The sequence below is a fragment of the Asparagus officinalis genome, chromosome 3 (assembly GCF_001876935.1).
Source record: "Asparagus officinalis chromosome 3, Aspof.V1, whole genome shotgun sequence".
In the NCBI taxonomy this organism is placed as follows: domain Eukaryota; kingdom Viridiplantae; phylum Streptophyta; class Magnoliopsida; order Asparagales; family Asparagaceae; genus Asparagus; species Asparagus officinalis.
In genome coordinates, this window is record NC_033796.1 from 15058946 (window position 1) to 15079252 (window position 20307).

General features: G+C 40.4%; 2 protein-coding genes across 2 annotated transcripts in view; both read left to right on the forward strand.

The window, feature by feature from the left end:
- Nucleotides 217-2641, forward strand: LOC109833125. Its single transcript, XM_020400679.1, has 4 exons — nucleotides 217-489; nucleotides 572-744; nucleotides 964-1012; nucleotides 2172-2641. The coding sequence occupies exons 1-4, from the start codon at nucleotides 304-306 to the stop codon at nucleotides 2181-2183; spliced, it is 420 nt and encodes a 139-aa protein (XP_020256268.1). The 5' UTR covers nucleotides 217-303; the 3' UTR covers nucleotides 2184-2641.
- Nucleotides 9792-20307, forward strand: part of LOC109834673 (cytochrome P450 90B1-like) — a 15396-nt gene continuing 4880 nt past the window's right edge. Inside the window, exons 1-7 of the mRNA XM_020402703.1 lie at nucleotides 9792-10003; nucleotides 10360-10684; nucleotides 11104-11370; nucleotides 11936-12028; nucleotides 12331-12409; nucleotides 19438-19544; nucleotides 19948-20273. Of these exons, the coding sequence (XP_020258292.1) occupies nucleotides 9792-10003; nucleotides 10360-10684; nucleotides 11104-11370; nucleotides 11936-12028; nucleotides 12331-12409; nucleotides 19438-19544; nucleotides 19948-20273 (1409 nt within the window). The remainder of the gene's footprint in view (nucleotides 10004-10359; nucleotides 10685-11103; nucleotides 11371-11935; nucleotides 12029-12330; nucleotides 12410-19437; nucleotides 19545-19947; nucleotides 20274-20307) is intronic.

The window sequence follows — 20307 nt, forward strand, 5'->3', positions numbered from 1 at the left end:
TGCTTGAAGGACGGGTCGACGGACTCGGAGGCTCGCCGGCTCGGTAGGGAGGAGCGAAGCCGCCGGCGGCGGCTCGGGAAGGGGGACTGGACGAGGAGAGGAGGGTTTCTTTTTTTTTTTCTTCTTTTTTGTGAACGGGAGTCGGGAGGTCAGAGACTTGGAGTTGGAATCGCTGAAATAAAAGGTGGGGTCGAGTTCTTTTACAAACATAACCTCTAACATTTTTTGCATAAAGGCCCTTGTACAAAGTCTATTTTAAAAATCAAAGAAAATTACAGTTTGAGGGGTATAGGAACGTTCGGAATGGGTTGCCCCCCGGCCCTGGGTTGCCCCAGCCCCGGGGCTTGGTGGGCTTACCCCAGGGCCGGCCCTGCTTCTAACTCAAATTCGTCGTCTCTTCCGCCGTCGACGCCGCCGACTCCTGTCGGCAACTTGGACCGGTTTATTGAGTCCACAACGCCCGTGGTTCCGGTTCAGTACCGTCGGAAGGTAAGCTAATTAGAGCTGAAATGGGGGGAAAGTTGGGTCCTTGAAAATTATTTGGGTAAATTTCGTGTTTTTGCTGCACTAGACGAGCGTGAGGAGGTGGAGGAGCTCGGATAATGGGGAATCTTGTCCATACTTCGATCTCAAAGATCTTTGGGAGTCATTTAAGGAGTGGAGTGCGTATGGAGCTGGAGTGCCTTTGATTTTGAATGGCAATGATGTCGCAATTGTGCAGTATTATGTGCCTTATTTATCTGGGTCCTTGAAAATTATTTGGGTAAATTTCGTGTTTTTGCTGCACTAGACGAGCGTGAGGAGGTGGAGGAGCTCGGATAATGGGGAATCTTGTCCATACTTCGATCTCAAAGATCTTTGGGAGTCATTTAAGGAGTGGAGTGCGTATGGAGCTGGAGTGCCTTTGATTTTGAATGGCAATGATGTCGCAATTGTGCAGTATTATGTGCCTTATTTATCTGGGATTCAACTATATATATGTGCATCCTTCAAGACATGCCTTAAGATCGAGGTAATTATTTATTTGGATTTCAGCATTAGTCAATGAAAAAATATTATTCATTTTCCAATAGAGAAGAAATACAATTTATTTTCATTAAATGCTGAAGTATGATGTCAGTGTTTTAAGTTAGAATTGTTAAAGTTTTGCTTTTTCTTCTTTAATCCAATTGCGAAGTTTGCTTGTATATGGTTTTGGCTATTGATCATCTTGGGCATTGCTTGTATCTTTTATTACGTGTGTTTTTTGTAAGTTCTGCAAGTGTTATGTGTCAAGATACTTAAATGCTGAAGATATATTGGGCTAATCCATGTCACATTTGAACAATGGTTGCCATGTGAGTGCTTCATTTATGTTAGAGATGCTTCATAGTGCGGGGAGATGGATTTGCATGATCTCTATCATGGAAAATATTGATTTAGAGGTTTTGAGTAAATACATCCTTCTTGGAGGAAGGATATGCTAGTCCTTATTGTGCATTACCATGTTCAGCTTTTTTGATTGCTTTAGGAGTTAAGTTTGAACCTGGAAATTTGTTTGTACTCTTGGAGGAAGCTTTGTGGAGGAGCGAGAAGTTTGTTTAATAATCTTAACTCTTAACTGTGTGGAAAAAATAGGGTGATTACAGAGTCCTAGCAGGTGCCTTGGTAAGTCAAGGGGATATTTATCCTAAACCGTTTGCTCATATGTCAACTGGTTTGTGAGTATTTAGCTGAAGTTTCTTTTAATATAAAACTTTCTGTGCTAATGAATTTTATTTTTTAGTTCATTCCTTGTACGTTACTATAAAACTTACCATAAACAAGGTAGCAGTAGCACTTATATTTACCCTTTTTTAGTGCTAATGATTCATCTTTTAGTTCATTTCTTACACCTTATTAGAAGCATACTCTATAAAGAGTTGTCACTAAGTCGAGGAGCTTGTTTGAAATCCTTGTTACAACAAAAACAGGGTTCTTTGCAGATTCATCAACAAAAAGTTGATATTGAGCATCCATTCATCTTTGTCCAACATTTTATTGTCAATTACTATTTTTTTTATCATTCCATTTGATATTTCTTTCTAATATGGAATATATGAAGGTTAATGTTTATGTTTGATTTTCCTTTTTTTAGTACATATGAAAGTCAAGTCTTCCAACTCTTATTAAGAAATTCATTTTATTTTCAGAGGCTAGAATAAGGAAATGGCTGCAAGAAACTCCCGAAGCATCAAGTAACGACGAGCCTATAGTCTTTGATTCATCAATAATACCCTGGTGGGCATGGATCAAAAGATATCATTTTCCTGAAGCTGAACTACTAAATGGTCGGCTTCTGCATCTCATCTTATGTTGATTCTTATTGCATATGATGTGTAAAAATAAGAAATGTGAGAATAGGGGGAAAAAGACTATTATTTCATTTAATGGTTAATTGCACAGGTTGGATCAATACTATGATAATGGTCTCTTTTGTTTTAGTTTTGATCGCAGCCTGGTCTCAGCCTTGGTCACAGCCTTGGTTTGGTTTGCGAATTGGATGGCTTTTGTATTGGTCTTGGTTGTGTTGATATTTGTGCTTGATATTTGTGTTGGATATTCATTGTTTGGTTTCAGTTGTGTTGGTTATGATCTTGGTTTCAGCCAGTGTTTGGTTATATATGTGTGCTTGGCCTTTGGTTTCAGTTGTGTGCAAGCTGAACTGAATTTCCAGCAATAATTAGTTGTGTACTTACTAGCCAATATTTTGTGTGCCTCAATTTTTGTTGTTAATATTTTGTCTTATATGGGTGGTAATCACACCATGATGATCACAATTAAGTTTTCTTGATTTTTTAGTTTGAACCAAACACTAGAAAATGAGGGAATCTATTCACACATCAATTGTTTTCTTCTTTTTTCAAGTTGAACCAAACTAAGAAAAGTGGTGGAAAGTATTTTTAGCCCATATGTTTTGGCGAAACAAACACAAGAAACAATTTCTATGAAAGTGAAGGGAACACAAAAAAATAAAGGAAATGGTTTTTGGAAAAGGAAGGAAACGTACCAAACACTAGTAGAAAAACGAGCAATCTAGACGGAAAATTCCATCTAGGTTGCTCAATCTCCTATCTAAGTTGCTTCACCTAAATGGATTTCTATCTAGTTTGCTCCGTTTAATCTGCTTCCATCTAGGTTGAGGCAAACTAGACGGAATTCCATCTAGATTGACCAAAATGTTTCAATCTTTAAGAAACTAGACGGTTATTTAATTTTCATGAGGTTTAGAATAGAATTATTCTACAGTTTGTATGGATTATTGGGTGATTAGGTCACTGGTAGATTTCGATGAGAAGTGAAGTTCTAAAATTTAGCAGTTAAACATGCATTCATACAGTTGTATATTTATATGGAGATATGAATATTGCTAGTCACTTACATAGCTAGTTTGGTTGATGGTTGTGAGTATTTCTTGTTAGTCTAAGTGTGTAGACCCGAAGCTGCAATCGAAAAGACGAAGAAAACAGTCAGAAGACTATGCGGTCGATCGCAGTGGCAGATCCGGTCGACCGCAAATGTGCACAGGACACTGTAATGGATCTTTCTCTCTGGCCGGTCGACCGACCTTGGTACGACGGTCGACCGCGATGCAGTTTCCTTGTTTCCTATCCTGTTTAGGAATCCTGTTTGGTTGGGGTTTGTTATAAATACCCAAACGTTTTTAGGGTTTGTAAGACACAAAAAAGAGCTTTTTGACTGAAAAAAAGAGAGAGAATCTCAGAGAGATAAAACCCTAGTTTGAGAGCTTGTATTCTTCTTCAATTAATAAAAGAGATTGTGTGGTGTGGCTCCCGAGGACGTAGGCACGTTGCCGAACCTCGTTAAATCTGTGTGTTCGTCTTCTTTACTATTTTTGCAAGGTTAGATCTTTATTTGTGGTATTATTCCTACTTTCCTATTTTCAACACAAGGTCCGGAAGGGCAAGGATTCGATTGATTGTTTCGTTCCCCCCCCCCCCCCCCAACAACTGGTATCAGAGCTTCGTTCAGCAATTTGTGTGAAAGCCATACCAGAGGAAAACAAATCAAAGATCGAGAAGTTTGACGGTTCAGACTTCACATACTGGAAGTCACAGATAGAGGACTATCTGTACCAGAAGGACTTGTATCGCCCGCTGATGGGCAAGGAAAAGGGGCAGAAGAAAGAGGAGTCAGATGGTGATTGGGAGGTACTGGATAGGAAGGCTCTAGGGCAAATCCAGTTGTCGCTTGCCAAATCAGTAGCCCACAATATTCTGAAGGAGAAGACGACGGTGGGGCTTATGGAAGCGCTCGCGAAGATGTACGAGCAACCGTCGGCACCAAACAAGGTGCATCTAGTCAAAACTCTCTTCAACCTTAAGATGGCTGAAGGACGGTCCTTCACGATGCACCTCAGCGAGTTCAACACAATTGTTGATCAACTTATCTCCATGGACATCATGTTCGATGATGAAGTGCAGGCCCTTCTACTACTATCGCAGTTGCCGGATAGTTGGGCGGGTTGTGTGATGACAATCAGCAATTCGGCGGGGAAAGAGAAGTTGAAGCTGAGTGAGGTTGTCAGCATGATTTTATCCGAGGATGTTAGAAGGAAATCGTCCGAATCAGAAGGTTCAGGTTCAGCCCTAAGTTTCAAGCAGAGAGGCAGAAGCCAGAAGAAAGGGAACCAGAACAGGAATCGGTCGAAATCAGTAAAGAAGAGGTCAAACTCAAATGTTAGAACCATCAAAGGGAAGTGTTGGAACTGGTGCCAGGAGGGCCATATGTATTCGGTCTGTAAAGCACCAAAGAAGGATGCGGGTGAGCAGGAGGCTCATATCGTGCAGGATGCCTTGATCCTTGCTATGGATAGCGATTCTGATTCTTGGGTCATCGACTCAGGAGCTTCTTTCCACACCACTGCTAATAGGAAACTACTTCAGAACTATATAGCAGGGGACTTTGGTAAAGTATATTTGGGGGACAATGAGCCTTGTAATATTGTTGGAAAGGGCGACGTTCAGATACAGATAAAAGGCTCTAAGTGGAACTTGAAGAACATGAGACATGTGCCGAAGTTGAAGAGGAATCTTGTTTCGGTGGGACAGCTTGGAGCAGAAGGCTACGTTTAGACATTTACCGGGGATTCGTGGAAAATTTCCAACGGTACGATGGTTGTTGCCCGTGGCAATAAAACGGGAACTCTCTACCTCACTTCACATGCGAGTGACACCATCGCAATTGCAGCTGGCAAGGAGAGTACAGATTTGTGGCACAATAGGCTGGGACACATGAGCGAGAAGGGGATGAAAATCCTACATTCACAAGGAAAGCTAACCGGGATCGACGCCGTTGAAGTCGGAGTTTGTGAAGACTGCATCTTTGGGAAGCAGAAGCGGGTTAGTTTTCAAAAAGGTGGAAGGCCACCTAAGGTTCAGAAACTAGAGTCGATTCATACAGATGTATGGGCCCCAGCCAGTGTGTCTTCTTTTGGCGGTTCGAGATACTACGTCACCTTTATCGACGATCACTCGAGGAAGGTGTGAGTTTACTTCATGAAGCACAAGTCAGAGGTGTTCGAAATCTTCAAGAAGTGGAAGGCCATGGTCGAGAACGAGACAGATCTGAAGGTGAAGTGCTTGAGATCAGATAATGGTGGAGAATACGAGCCGGAGGAGTTCAAGAGGTTCTGTGCTACGAATGGGATTCGTTTAGAGAGAACCACTCCAGGGACACCGTAACAAAATGGCATTGCAGAGAGAATGAACAGGACCTTGACTGAGCGTGCGCGGAGTATGCGATTACATGCAGGTCTGCCTAAGACATTTTGGGCGGATGCGGTACATACGGCAGCCTACCTGATTAATCACGGACCATCAGTTCTATTAGATTTTGGGATTCCAGAGGAGGTTTGGAGTGGCAAGAAGATAAATCTCTCACACTTGCGAGTATTTGGCTGCGTGGCATATCTTCATAGCAGTGACCATGTCAGGGACAAGCTAGAAGCTAAGTCACAGAAGTGTACATTCATTGGATATGGTGTTGATGAGTTCGGGTATCGTCTGTGGGATGAGAAGAACAGGAAGATCATCAGGAGCCGGGATATGATATTCAATGAGGAGGTGATGTACAAGGACATGGACAATGCTAAGGATAGCCAAAGCAGTGGGAGCAACACTACGGATACAGGTGGATCCGAGTACATGGATTTGGAGGAACTTTCAGATAGGGGCGACGATGTCAGTTTTGACCGTAGAACGGAGGAGACTACAGGTACAGAAGCTACTACCCAGGGCGTGGAGCTTAGGAGGTCATCCAGGGTACCCAAACCAAATCCTAAATACCTCTCGTCACTTGATTATCTACTCTTAATAGATAGTGGAGAGCCGGAGTGTTATGAAGAGGCAGTGCAAGTGAGTGAATCTCAGCAGTGGGAGCATGCGATGCAGGAGGAGATGGATTCTCTACTCACTAATGAGACATGGGAGTTAGCCCAGCTACCTACGCAGAAGAAAGCCTTGCACAATAAATGGGTCTACCAGGTCAAACATGAGAGTGATGGAAGTAAGAGGTATAAGGCCAGACTAGTCGTGAAGGGGTTTCAACAGCGGGAAGGAGTGAACTACACGGAGATATTTTTACCTGTCGTGAAGCTCACTATCATCAAAGTGGTGTTGAGCTTAGTGGCTACAGAAGATCTCTTTCTTGAGCAGTTGGATGTGAAGACTGCCTTTCTTCATGATGACTTGGATGAAAAAATCTACATGAAGCAGCCTGTTGGCTTCATTGAAGAAGGAAAGGAAGAGATGGTGTGCAAGCTCAAGAAGAGCTTATATGGTTTGAAACAGGCTCCGAGACAGTGGTATAAGAAGTTTGATAACTTCATGTAGAACAATGGCTACAGAAGATGCAATTCGGATCATTGCTGTTATTTCAAAAGGTTCGAGTCCAGCTTTATTATTTTGTTATTATATGTTAATGACATGTTGGTAGCAGGACTATGTTTGGAAGAGATAAACAGTTTGAAGAAGCATCTAGCAAAGGAATTTTCAATGAAGGATCTGGGCGCAGCGAAGCAGATTCTAGGGATGCGAATCAGTAGGGATGAAGCTGAAGGGACATTGAGATTGAGCCAAGCTGAATACATTGAGAAGGTACTTTAGAGGTTCAACATGCAGAATGTTAAAGTTGTTTGCACACCCCTTGAAAGTCAGTTCAAACTATCTGAGGAGCAATCGCCTAAGACAGATACAGATAGAGAGCATATGAGCATGGTGCCATATTCTTCGGCCATTGGGAGTCTCATGTACGCGATGGTTTGCACGAGGCCGGACATCGCCCATGCAGTGGGAGTTGTGAGAAGATTTGCAAGCAATCCAGGAAAGCAGCATTGGGAGGCCGTGAAGTGGATAATGCAGTACTACTTGAGGGGGACAACAAACAAACCACTATATTTCAGGAGGAAGGAGTTGGTGCTGTAGGGATACGTGGATGCGGACTTCGCCGGTGATCATGAGGTGAAGCACCACGTGGTATGTTTATACCTTAGCGTCGACAGCAGTGAGCTGGGTCTCACGTCTGCAGAAGATTATGACTTTGTCTACAATCGAGGCTGAGTAGTCGCGGTGACTGAAGCAAGCAAGGAGATGATCTGGTTGAACGGGTGCTTGGAAGAGTTGGATCTAAAGTAAGGGAGAGGAGTACTTTATTGTGATAGCCAGAGCGCTATACATCTTGCCAATAATCCAGTATATCATGCCAGAACGAAGCATATCGACGTACGATACCATTTCATACGCTCGCTGATCGAGGACGGAAAGTTATACTTAATGAAAATTTTGGGGATTCAAAATCCGGCGGACATGTTGACAAAGGCAGTCACCATTGAGAAACTGGACTTGTGCGCAACTTCAGTTGGCCTTCACGAGTAGAAGACGAAGGCGGAGCCACACTACGAGGATCGGCGCGATCGCCGGGATGTTGATTGAAGAAAGAATTTTTTCAGGGAAAAGATACATGCGAAGAAGGGAAGAGTTCGGGTGAGCTCGTTGATAGCGCTTTGGTCTCCAAGTGGGAGATTGTTAGTCTAAGTGTGTAGACCCGAAGCTGCAATCGAAAAGACGAAGAAAACAGTCAGAAGACTGTGCGGTCGACCGTAGTGGCACTGCGGTCGACCGCAAATGTGTACAGGACACTGTAATAATTTTTCTCTCTGGCCGGTCGACCGACCTTGGTACGACGGTCGACCGCGACGCTGTTTCCCTGTTTCCTATCCTGTTTAGGAATCTTGTTTGGCTGGGGTTTGTTATAAATACCCAAACGTTTTTAGGGTTTGTAAGACAAAAAAGAGAGCTTTTTGACTGCAAAAAAGAGAGAGAATCTCATAGAGATAAAACCCTAGTTTGAGAGCTTGTATTCTTCTTCAATTAATAAAAGAGATTGTGTGGTGTGGCTCCCGAGGACGTAGGCACGTTGCTGAACCTCGTTAAATCTGTGTGTTCGTCTTCTTTACTATTTTTGCAAGGTTAGATCTTTATTTGTGGTATTATTCCTACTTTCCTACTTTCAACACAAGGTCCGGAAGGGTAAGGATTCGATTGATTGTTTCGAACCCCCCAACATTTCTTATCATTTTTTTATTTTGAATTGAATTATTCAGACAGGTGAGGCAAGCATAAAGATAGTTGGGCTGGCACTTGAGGTGTAGATGAGGAAGAGCTACTTGCGAACTTGTCAGAAGACTTACAAAGAGACATATGACGTCATTTCTTTAAATGTCTCATACAAGTGAGGTTCCAAGATCATATCTCATTCTCTGTTTTTGGTGAAGTGTTTTTTCTTTATAATTTATGTTGAGCAGTCTTTGGTACTTGCTAGAATGCTATGCAAATGAGAAGACAATGAATTGAGGTCTCTATTATTTCTTGCAACTAAATGACTATTACTAGCATATGAAAACTCATTTTTCTTAAAGTGTATCTGACAATGATTTGATGGCTCTGTTATTTCTTGCAATTAAATGTGGCTATGACTAACCCATAAGCATATGAAAACTCTTTTTTTCAAAAGTTTATCTGATATAACCATATTTCCACAACATTTTGAAACTTTATTTCCGAGACTCCTTTAAAATTGTTTCTTTAATTTATTTTTTGGGTATTCGAGACGGGAAACGGTTAATTGAGGGTATAAACAATAGAGGGGTTCATTTGGAATAATTAATAAGCTTTGAGGGAGCTGATAGCAATTTCATTGATTTGGGGGGGCTGATTTCAAATAATAAAGATTTAAGGGATCAATACGGGAGAAAAACCTAGCGAAAGAATAGCTGCGTGCCCTTCGATCTATAAAAAAATCTTAGGGCCTGTTTGGATTCGTAGGGGGTGAAGGGAAGTTAAGGAAAACTGAGTGAAGGGAAGGGAAGGGAATTCCCTTCCCCTTGGTTACACCCCAATTTGGGGGGTAACAATAGGGAAGGGAAGGGAATTCCCTTCCCCTTGGTTACACCCCAATTTGGGGGGTAACAATTTTTATACTATTTGGGGGTGAACATTCCCTTCCCCTTGGTTACACCCCAATTTGGGGGGTAACAATTTTTATACTATTTGGGGGTGAACCAAGGTGAATGGAGGTGAATTAACTTCACCTCCTAAGTGTTCCCAAACAAAGTGAATGGAGGTGAATGGTTCTCCTAACTTTCCTTCACCCTCATTCCCCTCAATCCAAACAAGCCCTTAGGTACCATTCACTCCATCCACTACTAAGCAAACAAGACCCCTAACTCCCTAAGGTCTCTCTCAATATTAGCCATGGCAATGGAGCTTCTCCTAGTACTCTCTACACTAGTCATATCCCTCGTCATCTTCTTTGGTTTCGGTAGCAACAACAAACTCGCAGGGAAGTCCCTCAAGCTCCCACCGGGAAAAGTCGGCGGTTGGCCTCTCATTGGGGACACGATCCCCTTCATGCAGCCACATTCGTCGGCCTCTCTAGGCACTTTCATCGACCAACACATCGCCAAGTTCGTAAAATCTTATGGGTTTTTTTTTTCCGTTTAATTACAAAATCAAAGTTAATTAACCTACTCACTTCTAAAATCACTCTTAACATCTAAAATATCCTTACGGAATTACTTTTAAACTTAATTTCTGCTTTGATTGCTGTAATCGGTGGTGGTGATCTGTCGTTATGCCTGGGTTTAAGTTGCTCTGTATATGACGTATCAGTTATTTGGATTTAACATGTTGCGGTTGGATTAAAAAAAAATTTAGTTCGGGCATTTGGATTTAAGGGTAATTTTTGAAGTAATCAATCATCTCCTCCTCAATGAAACGTGATAACAGAATATGCTATTTATTCTTATTATTGTGGTTGTAGGTATGGGAGGGTATTTAAGATGAGTTTGCTCGGGGAGCCAACGATCGTATCGGTGGACCCGGAGTTGAACCGGCTGATACTGCAGAGCGAGGAGAAGCTGTTCCAGAGTAGCTATTCGAAGAGCACGGCCGAGATTATGGGCCGATGGTCGATGATCTCGGTGACAGGTGATATACATAGAGAATTGAGGTCCATAGCCGTTAATTTCATGAACAACGTCAAGCTCCGCAATTATTTTCTCCCTGATATTGAAGCCAAGGTTGTTAATATCCTTGATTCTTGGAAGCACAACTCTACTTTCTCCGCGGTGGAAGAAGGGAAGAAGGTACTAATGTTTTACGGTCGGATAAATTTCACCAATTAACGACAATATCTGTCAAAAAAATAAATTAAGTCAAAAAAAAATTTATCTAGGGTCTATTTGCCAAAAAGAAACTAATCATTCCAAAACATTGATAGCACCAGGCCTCATCTATGTGCAATCAAGCCTATATTTTATAATATTGACTATCTGAAGCATAAGGGGCAATAAGTGGCACAAGGAGATATTACAAGGGTCTATGTGAAATTTAACCCTATTTGCATATGCTTAATTAATTGCCCATGCATCCTCTGTGGTATTACAGATAATATATCTATCAACTATATATATTCAACCTTATTTTATATTCAGCTTCACACTTTAACGAATAATGTTATTTATGTAAATTTCAATGTCATATGTATGGTTGGAGATATGTGCAGTTTGCGTTTAACTTGACGGTGAAGCATCTGATGAACATGGATCCTGAAATGCTAGAGACGGAGCAGCTGAGGAAAGAGTATGGTTTCTTTATGAAGGGAATGGCCTCTATTCCTTTGAATTTGCCAGGGACAGCCTACAGAAGGGCCTTGAAGGTGTTAATTGCTACTAAACCCTCTTATTTCTTTGCCTCCCTTGCTAATTGGGTCTTATTTAGTCGGAACGTACTCTTTATGTCAATTAACGGATGTGTTTATGATTCACTCATCAAATGAGCCATATGGACCTGAGTACCTATTAATAGTTTTCTATCACTCTGTACTTATAGCGGTCATGGCGCCATAATTTCAGTGGTGTGCTACGAGTTGTAAATACAAGTAAAAATAGACAATTCGATGATATCCTATGTAGCTATTTGAGATACTAGATACGCACATTGTAACTTCACTACTGCCCTGTCTTGCATGTGGTATCTATCTTTACGGTCGAGGTCAGCGATCCTGAAGCTCATAGGACAAAAACTGGATGAGAGAGTACGAAAGATAGAAGGGGGAGTTGAAGGGTTCGAAGAAGACGATCTCCTTGCATCGGTCGCAAAGCACCCACATCTAACGAGAGATCAGACTCTTGATTTAATACTGAGCATGCTCTTCGCTGGCCACGAGACCTCCTCTGCCGCTATCTCTTTAGCTATTTATTTCCTGCAGTCTTCTCCCAAAGTCCTGCAACAACTGCGAGTTATTCACAAACTCTTTGCCCTTCAGATATTTGTCACTAATCATTACAGCACTTGACTTCAATTTATGTGTAAATGTTCGTTTGTGGTGATTTCAGGAAGAGCACATTAGGATTGCGATGAAGATGAAGGAACGAGGCGAAACTGGATTGAATTGGGATGACTACAAGCAAATGGAATTCACCCAATGTGTAATTGATCTCTATGATTTGCAGTGTTCACGCACAAGAAATTAAATTTGATATTATCATTTAAACATATATATCATTATTATATTTAGATGATTAACTAAATAAATAATCATAAGTAAGTAGATATAGAAAATAATGGGATAAAATTTTATGTTTGACACGTTAGAGTTTTCTGTTGTTCTTATAAACTATATGGTACTTCTTTTTTCTTTTCTTTTTCTTTTTAACATAAAGTTGGTTATAATCCATGGAAAAGCGTAACTGAAGCCTGATATTGGAAAATTATAATGTTTTTTTTATAGGTTATTCATGAAACTCTAAGACTAGGCAATGTTGTGAAGTTCTTGCAAAGGAGAGCAATTAAAGATGTGCAATTTAAAGGTAATTTTGTTAGATCTAAATCAAAACTTGAGATCTAAAACCATATAGCCATGATTAATTCAAAGAGATTAACAAAAAACTAAAAAGAGAGCGGAAGCTTATACCTGAATCCATAGATTGATCTTGATTTTGGGTTTTGGATCTTCTAACCTTAGGGTTTTCTCCTTTAGCCGAATTTCTCTCTTAGATGGGGGTGAAGAGAATTAGAGAATGTAACCCTAGGTTAGGGACCATAACCCCTTATTTATAGATATTGTACTTTTGTAATTTAGCCCCTCAATAAATCACAATTACAACCTGGTATCTGCACATATGACCCCATAATTATATTTAAATACCCATTAACCCAACTTAATTGATCACTTTAGTGGGTTATCCTGAAAGATAGCAATACACATTGATTAATCATATGTGCCCACAAATAGATTTATTAGATTAAATCCAACAATCTCCCACTTGGGCACCATATGATTCCTTAAATTGTGTATAACCTTATGAGCTCAAAAATTGCTATCACTGAAAAAGGTATTTCCGAACAATCTCGTCCATTGACTATATCAATATAGGATCAAAGCGGCCTTCGTCACATTTATCGTGACTCGACCCATCAATGGTCACATATACCAATACAATCAAATGACATAGATCAATCATGGATGTGCAGCATGAAAATTACATGCAATGTGATCAGTACATGTCTATTTTCAACTGGTCCTCCTTAGTGAGGTCAAAACCAAACATAATGTAACAGAGTGTCTTAACTGAATACTTTATTCTGATCAGACAATACAACCAAACATAAAGCACCACAAATACAAACTCCCACTAAAACATAATATCCTCAAATAATACCACACCCATATGAGCAGTATGCTCATGAAAGACCTTAGGTGGCAATCCCTTAGTAAGAGGATCAGCTATCATGGAGTTTGTCCCAATGTGCTCTATGGATATCTGTCCACTCTGTACCCTTTCTTTCACAACCAGGAACTTAATGTCAATATGTTTTGACTTAGTTGAGCTCTTGTTGTTATTGGAATACATTACTGCAGATTTATTGTCACAATATAACCTTAGTGGTCTTTCAACATTTTCCAGAATGCGCAGTCCCATGATAAAATTTCGCAGCCATATTCCCTGATTGGATGCCTCATAGCAAGCTACAAATTCTGCTGCCATAGTGGAGGAAGCTACTAGTGTTTGTTTGATACTTTTCCATGATATAGCTCCTCCTGCTAACATATAAATGTAGCCTGATGTAGACTTCCTGCTATCTTGGCATCCAGCAAAATCAGAGTCCGAATACCCAATGACCTCTAATTTCTCTGATTTTCTGTATGTGAGCATGTAATCTTTTGTTTTCTGAAGATACCTCATAACCCTTTTGACTGCTATCCAATGATCCATACCAGGGTTGCTTAAGTATCTGCCTAACATCCCAACAATGTACGCAATATCCGGACGCGTACATACCTGAGCATACATTAGACTTCCTACAGCCGAAGCATAAGGAATCTTCTGCATTTCCTGAATTTCAAGGTTACCTTTAGGGCACTGATTGAGACTAAACTTGTCTCCTTTAGCAACAGGGGTGTCACCTGGTCTGCAATCTTGCATGCCAAACCTTTTAAGTACCTTATCGATATAGCTCTTTTGTGATAATCCAAGAACACCCCGAGAGCGATCTCGATATATCTGGATCCCTAATATAAAAGAGGCGTCCCCAAGATCTTTCATCTCAAAATTCTTTGATAGAAATCTCTTGGTTTCGTGCAACATGCCTATATCATTAGTGGCAAGCAAGATGTCATCGACATAAAGAACCAGAAAAATATACTTACTCCCACTGAACTTGTGATATACACTGTCTTCAACAATGTTCATCTCAAAACCGAACGAGATAACTATTTGTTGAAACTTATGATACCATTGACGAGGAGCTTGCTTGAGTCCATAGATGGATTTCCTTAATTTGCAAACCATATTCTTTGGGTCTCCTGACACAAAGTTTTCTGGTTGCACCATATAAATCATCTCATCAATGTCTCCATTGAGAAATGCAGTCTTAACATCCATCTGATGTAACTCAAGATCATAATGAGCAACAAGTGCCATGATTATTCTGAAAGAGTCTTTCGATGAAACCGGAGAGAAAGTCTCTGTATAATCAATGCCTTCCTTTTGAGTATAGCCTTTAGCCACAAGACGTGCCTTATACCTCTCCACATTACCGTTTGCATCCCGTTTGGTTTTAAAAATCCATTTACAACCAATTGGTTTTGCACCTTCTGGCAATGGGACAAGTTCCCAAACCTTATTGTCTTGCATAGACTTGTACTCTTTATTCATGGCATCAATCCACTTGCATAGACTTGTACTCTTCATTCATGGCATCAATCCACTGTTGAGAGTTAGAACTTTTCATGGCCTGAGAGAAGTTGATTGGATCATCTTCCAACATTCCACTACTTTCCTCATGTTCTTGAAGAAATACAATGTAATCATCCGGAATAGCATTTCTCCTTTCTCTTGTGGATCTCCTTAATGGCACTGGTTCTTGAGGTTGTTGAGTTTGTTCTTCTGGAACAGGGAGTTGTTCAACATTATCATCTTGAGGTTCCGGATTTACTTCTTGAGCAACAACAGGTATAGGAACCTGAATATTGTCAAAAGTAACTGTATGGATTGGATCTGAAGCCAATTCCTCCTCAAAACTAATGTCTCTAACCTTATTTCTCCCCCCAAACTCAACATCCTCAAAGAATGTTGCTGTTCCCGTCTCAAAAATGTTCCTTATAGTGGGATCATAAAACTTAAAGCCCCTAGAGCGTTCAGAGTATCCAATAAAGTAGCTGCTAACTGTTTTGGAGTCCAATTTCTTTTCATTTGGCCTATAAGGCCTTGCCTCAGCTGGACATCCCCAAATATGTAAATGCTTTAAACTGGGCTTTCGACCAGTCCAAAGCTCATAAGGTGTTTTAGCAACTGCTTTACTTGGTACTCTATTCAGAATGTAAGCTGCTGTCTTAAGTGCTTCTCCCCAGAGTGACTCTGGTAAAGAAGAATGAGCAATCATACTTCTTACCATATCCTTAAGAGTCCTGTTTCGTCTTTCAGCTACACCATTCATGCTAGGTGAACCCGGCATGGTGTACTGTGGGACGATACCGTATTCCTCTAGGTATCTAGCAAATGGTCCTGGACGTTGTTCACCTGAACCATCATATCTACCGTAGTACTCACCACCACGATCAGATCTGACGGTTTTAATTCTTCTGTTGAGTTGATTCTCAACTTCAGCTTTATAGGCTTTGAACATGTCCAGAGACTCAGATTTTTCATGAATAAGATATAGGTGCCCATAACGTGAGTAATCGTCTATGAATGATATAAAATATTGTTGACCATTCCAGGATTCCGTAGGGAATGGCCCACAAATATCCGTATGTATCAATTCTAAGACATCCGAAGATCTGTTGGCACCTAATCTTTTCACTTTGGTCTGTTTTCCCTTGATACATTCAACACATACGTCGAAGTCCGAAAAATCAAGGGAATCCAAAATGCCATCAGACACAAGACGCTCAATTCTACCTTTTGAGATATGACCTAAGCGCTTATGCCATAATGTCGCCGAATTTTCCTTATTTAATTTACGCTTAGTACCACGTGATTCCACATGCAAGGATTCATTGTAAGAAGCAATTGTATCAAGCAAATATAGGTTGTCATAAATACTCAAGTAACCGGTTCCCACAACATTTGAATTAAAAGATAAACTGAATTGACTGTTTCCAAATGAACAAGAATAACCTGATTTGTCCAATACAGAAACAGAAACCAAATTCCGTCTAAAAGACGGTACTACAAAAGTATCTTTTAAATCCAAATAATAACCAGTTCCTAACAACAACCTAAAGTGCCCAATTGCTTCCACATCTACCGATTGTCCGTCGCCCACAAAGATGTGTCTTTCAACATCACTTGGCTTTCGGTAGCTCAGGCAACCCTGCATAGAAACACTTATGTGAGTAGTAGCACCAGAGTCTAACCACCAAGTGTTTCTAGGTACTGAAGCTAAATTAACCTCAGAACAGACCAAAGCAAGGAACGTACCCTTATTATCACGCCAGGCGTGATATTTTGTACAGTCCTTCTTTACATGTCCAGGCTTCTTACAGAAGAAACAACCCTGATTATCCTTATGTTGTTTCTTCTCAACTGGACCCTTAGCAGCTTCCTTATCATTCTTCCTTTTCTTGCCCTTATCCTTAGAGGCATAGGCCAAATGAGCACTTTCTGTCTTATCTTGCTTCAACCTGTCTTCTTCTTGCACACAGTATGAAATGAGCTCATTTAGAGTCCATTTCTCCTTTTGACAGTTATAACTGACGTTAAACTGATTAAATTGTGCAGGAAGAGACAACAAAACCAGATGCACTAATAACTCATCACAAAGATCGAGTTTAAGTGCCTTAAGCTTTGAAGCAATATGAGACATTTCCATAATGTACGTCCTGATATTTCCCTTGCCCTTATACTTCATTGAAATCAAGCGAGCTAAAAGCGTGCTTGTTTCTACCTTATCGTTTTTCGCAAAACGCTTCTCAATTTCGGCAAGGAAATCTTTAGCCTTAGTAATCCCTTCGGATTCTATGCCCCTGAAGGCTTCCGGAACGCCGCGCTTAATGATCATAAGACTCATGCGATTTGAACGCTCCCACTTCTCATGCTCCTTCTTTGCATCAGGAGTGCTATCCGCATTGAGAGGTTGGGGTTGTTCAGTTCTTAATGCATAGTCAAGATCCATGCAGCCAAGAACAATTAATATGTTCTCTTTCCAAACCTTGAAGTTTGTCCCATTTAGCATGGGAATTGAGTTGATGTTAGCAGAAATTGTTACAGCAGATGCATTAGATGAAATAAAACAAAAATGCTCACATCAATAACCATAATCAATAAAATTCAAATAATGACAATTCCCATCCAAGATACCGGCACAACATTAATATCAAGTTTTTGGACAGTAATATTAAATTGTAAGTGATACCTTGTTGCAATGATCAAACATTGACAATAACTCATGTCAAATAATGAAACTATCTTTGGATCGATTCATTATTCACATGTAAACCTTATAATTGTCACACGCTTATCATCGCAGATGTGTATACAGTCTAAATAAATATTAACCTTCCTTTGGGCCGATTAAATATTTACACGAAGGCATACACACAAACATCTCATATTCCTCATGAACAATCTATACAAGAGAGGTTACTTTGGTAACTTCTTGTTTTAATTAATCAATTGGAGTGAGAGACAACCTTAATACCTTAGTGTCATAATATTTGAATTAAATAATTGATTAAAAACCGAATTAGATTTAAATTAAAAAATTTTAATTTAAATCAACTGAATTTCTAAAAACTTAATTGGGGTCTCATAGCTTAATTAGGGCCCATAACTTAATTGAATAAATTAAGTATACCAAAGTGGACCCATAAAAAGCCGAGGCTTAACCATAATGAACACGAAGTTCCCTTAACTTCGAACGCGAGGTTCGACTATGTTGAGTATGAGACTCACTTAAGTACGAACGCGAGGTTCGTTTGAGAACGAACGCGAGGTCCGTTAAAAAAAATGAACGCGAGGTTCGTGAACGAACGCGAGGTTCGTTAAAAAGAAGGATGAACGCGAGGTTCGACTGAAGCACGAACGCGAGGTTCGACTGAAGCACGAACGCGAGGTTCGACTGAAGCGCGAACGCGAGGTTCGACTGGAGCACGAACGCGAGGTTCGACTGAAGCACGAACGCGAGGTTCGTCTGAAGCACGAACGTGAGGTTCGTCTGAAGCACGAACGCGAAGTTCGTCTGAAATGAACGCGAGGTTCACCTTAGAACGAACGTGAGGTTCGTTAAAATTGAGCTTGACGCTCACCTGAGTTGAACACGAGGTTCACCTTAGAACGAACGCGAGGTTCGTTAAAATTGAGCTTGACGCTCACCTGAGTTGAACGCGAGGTTCACCTTAGAACGAACACGAAGTTCGTTGAGCGTGAGGCTCACTTGATAACGAACGCGAAGTTCGTTGAGCGCGAAGCTCGGTTAAAATTGAACGAACGCGAGGTTCGTTTGAGGTAACCACCTCCTTAATTTTCGCCACGTTTCACGCACGCACGAACCCTTAGGGTTTCAAATTGAAACCGCCGCCGACAAACCCAAAAAACATTTGATTTTTATTTTCAAAACAGATCCAGAATTGGAAAAAATTGAAGAAAAAATCAAAGAAAAATCCAAAAAGTTACTGTTCATCCGAAAAAAACTTTATTGTTCATCCGAACAAAAAATTACTGTTCATCCGAAAATTTTCGTTACTGTTCATCCGAACCCAAAAAATTGACTCTTTAACCAGAGATTTAAGATCAAAAACCCCAATAAAACTTAAATCCCTAAGAATTGATCAAGGTGGCTCTGATACCACTTGTTAGATCTAAATCAAAACTTGAGATCTAAAACCATATAGCCATGATTAATTCAAAGAGATTAACAAAAAACTAAAAAGAGAGCGGAAGCTTATACCTGAATCCATAGATTGATCTTGATTTTGGGTTTTGGATCTTCTAACCTTAGGGTTTTCTCCTTTAGCCGAATTTCTCTCTTAGATGGGGGTGAAGAGAATTAGAGAATTAATGTAACCCTAGGTTAGGGACCATATCCCCTTATTTATAGATGTTGTACTTTTGTAATTTAGCCCATCAATAAATCACAATTACAACCTGGTATCTGCACATATGACCCCATGATTATATTTAAATACCCATTAACCCAACTTAATTGATCACTTTAGTGGGTTATCCTGAAAGATAGCAATACACATTGATTAATCATATGTGCCCACAAATAGATTTATTAGATTAAATCCAACAAATTTAGCACTTCAAAAGTTTGAATATAAGATATTTTGTGCAAAGAGCAGTTTGAACTTTATCTTTTGACTTTTTCTGTTTAATTTTTATTTGTGTAGGGTATGATATTCCATGTGGATGGAAAGTAGTAGCCATCATATCAGCAGCACATTTGGATCCAGCAATCTACGATGACCCGCAAATTTACAACCCTTGGAGATGGGAGGTTAGCTATATACCTTCTTTATTAGCTAATTATGAAATTTTGTTTTATAATTATTGAAGATAAAAATCTAAAATAGATCTTACTTTATAAAGTTCATGTTGGTTTTGTTCAAAAACCTCCAAGAGGTTTGTGAAATTTATCCAAATTTCATGCTCCAGCGGTCCCTTTTTGAACGGATTTGGATCTTCTCCGCTGTAAAAAAAACCACATTAGTAAAGATGCTCATTTGATTACACCAGTTTATTATTCAATTGATAGTTGAGACTGAGTGTATTTTCACTCGTGCTAACACCATCAAGTCTAATGTGTGACGCGTGCCCTGGTGCGACAGACAAAGATGAAAACACCCTTCATCCCTTAAAAAGAACTCTCTAATATTAACCCATCACCTCTGCCTCTGCAGACGATCTTTGCGATAGTGGCGAAGAACTGCAACATAATGTCGTTCAGCGGTGGCCCTCGACTGTGTCCAGGCTCAGAGCTGGCGAAGCTGGAGATGGCGGTGTTTCTTCACCATTTGGTGCAGAGGTTCGACTGGGAGCTGGCTGAGCACGACTATCCTAAAGAACTCTCTAATATTAACCCATCACCTCTGCCTCTGCAGACGATCTTTGCGATAGTGGCGAAGAACTGCAACATAATGTCGTTCAGCGGTGGCCCTCGACTGTGTCCAGGCTCAGAGCTGGCGAAGCTGGAGATGGCGGTGTTTCTTCACCATTTGGTGCAGAGGTTCGACTGGGAGCTGGCTGAGCACGACTATCCT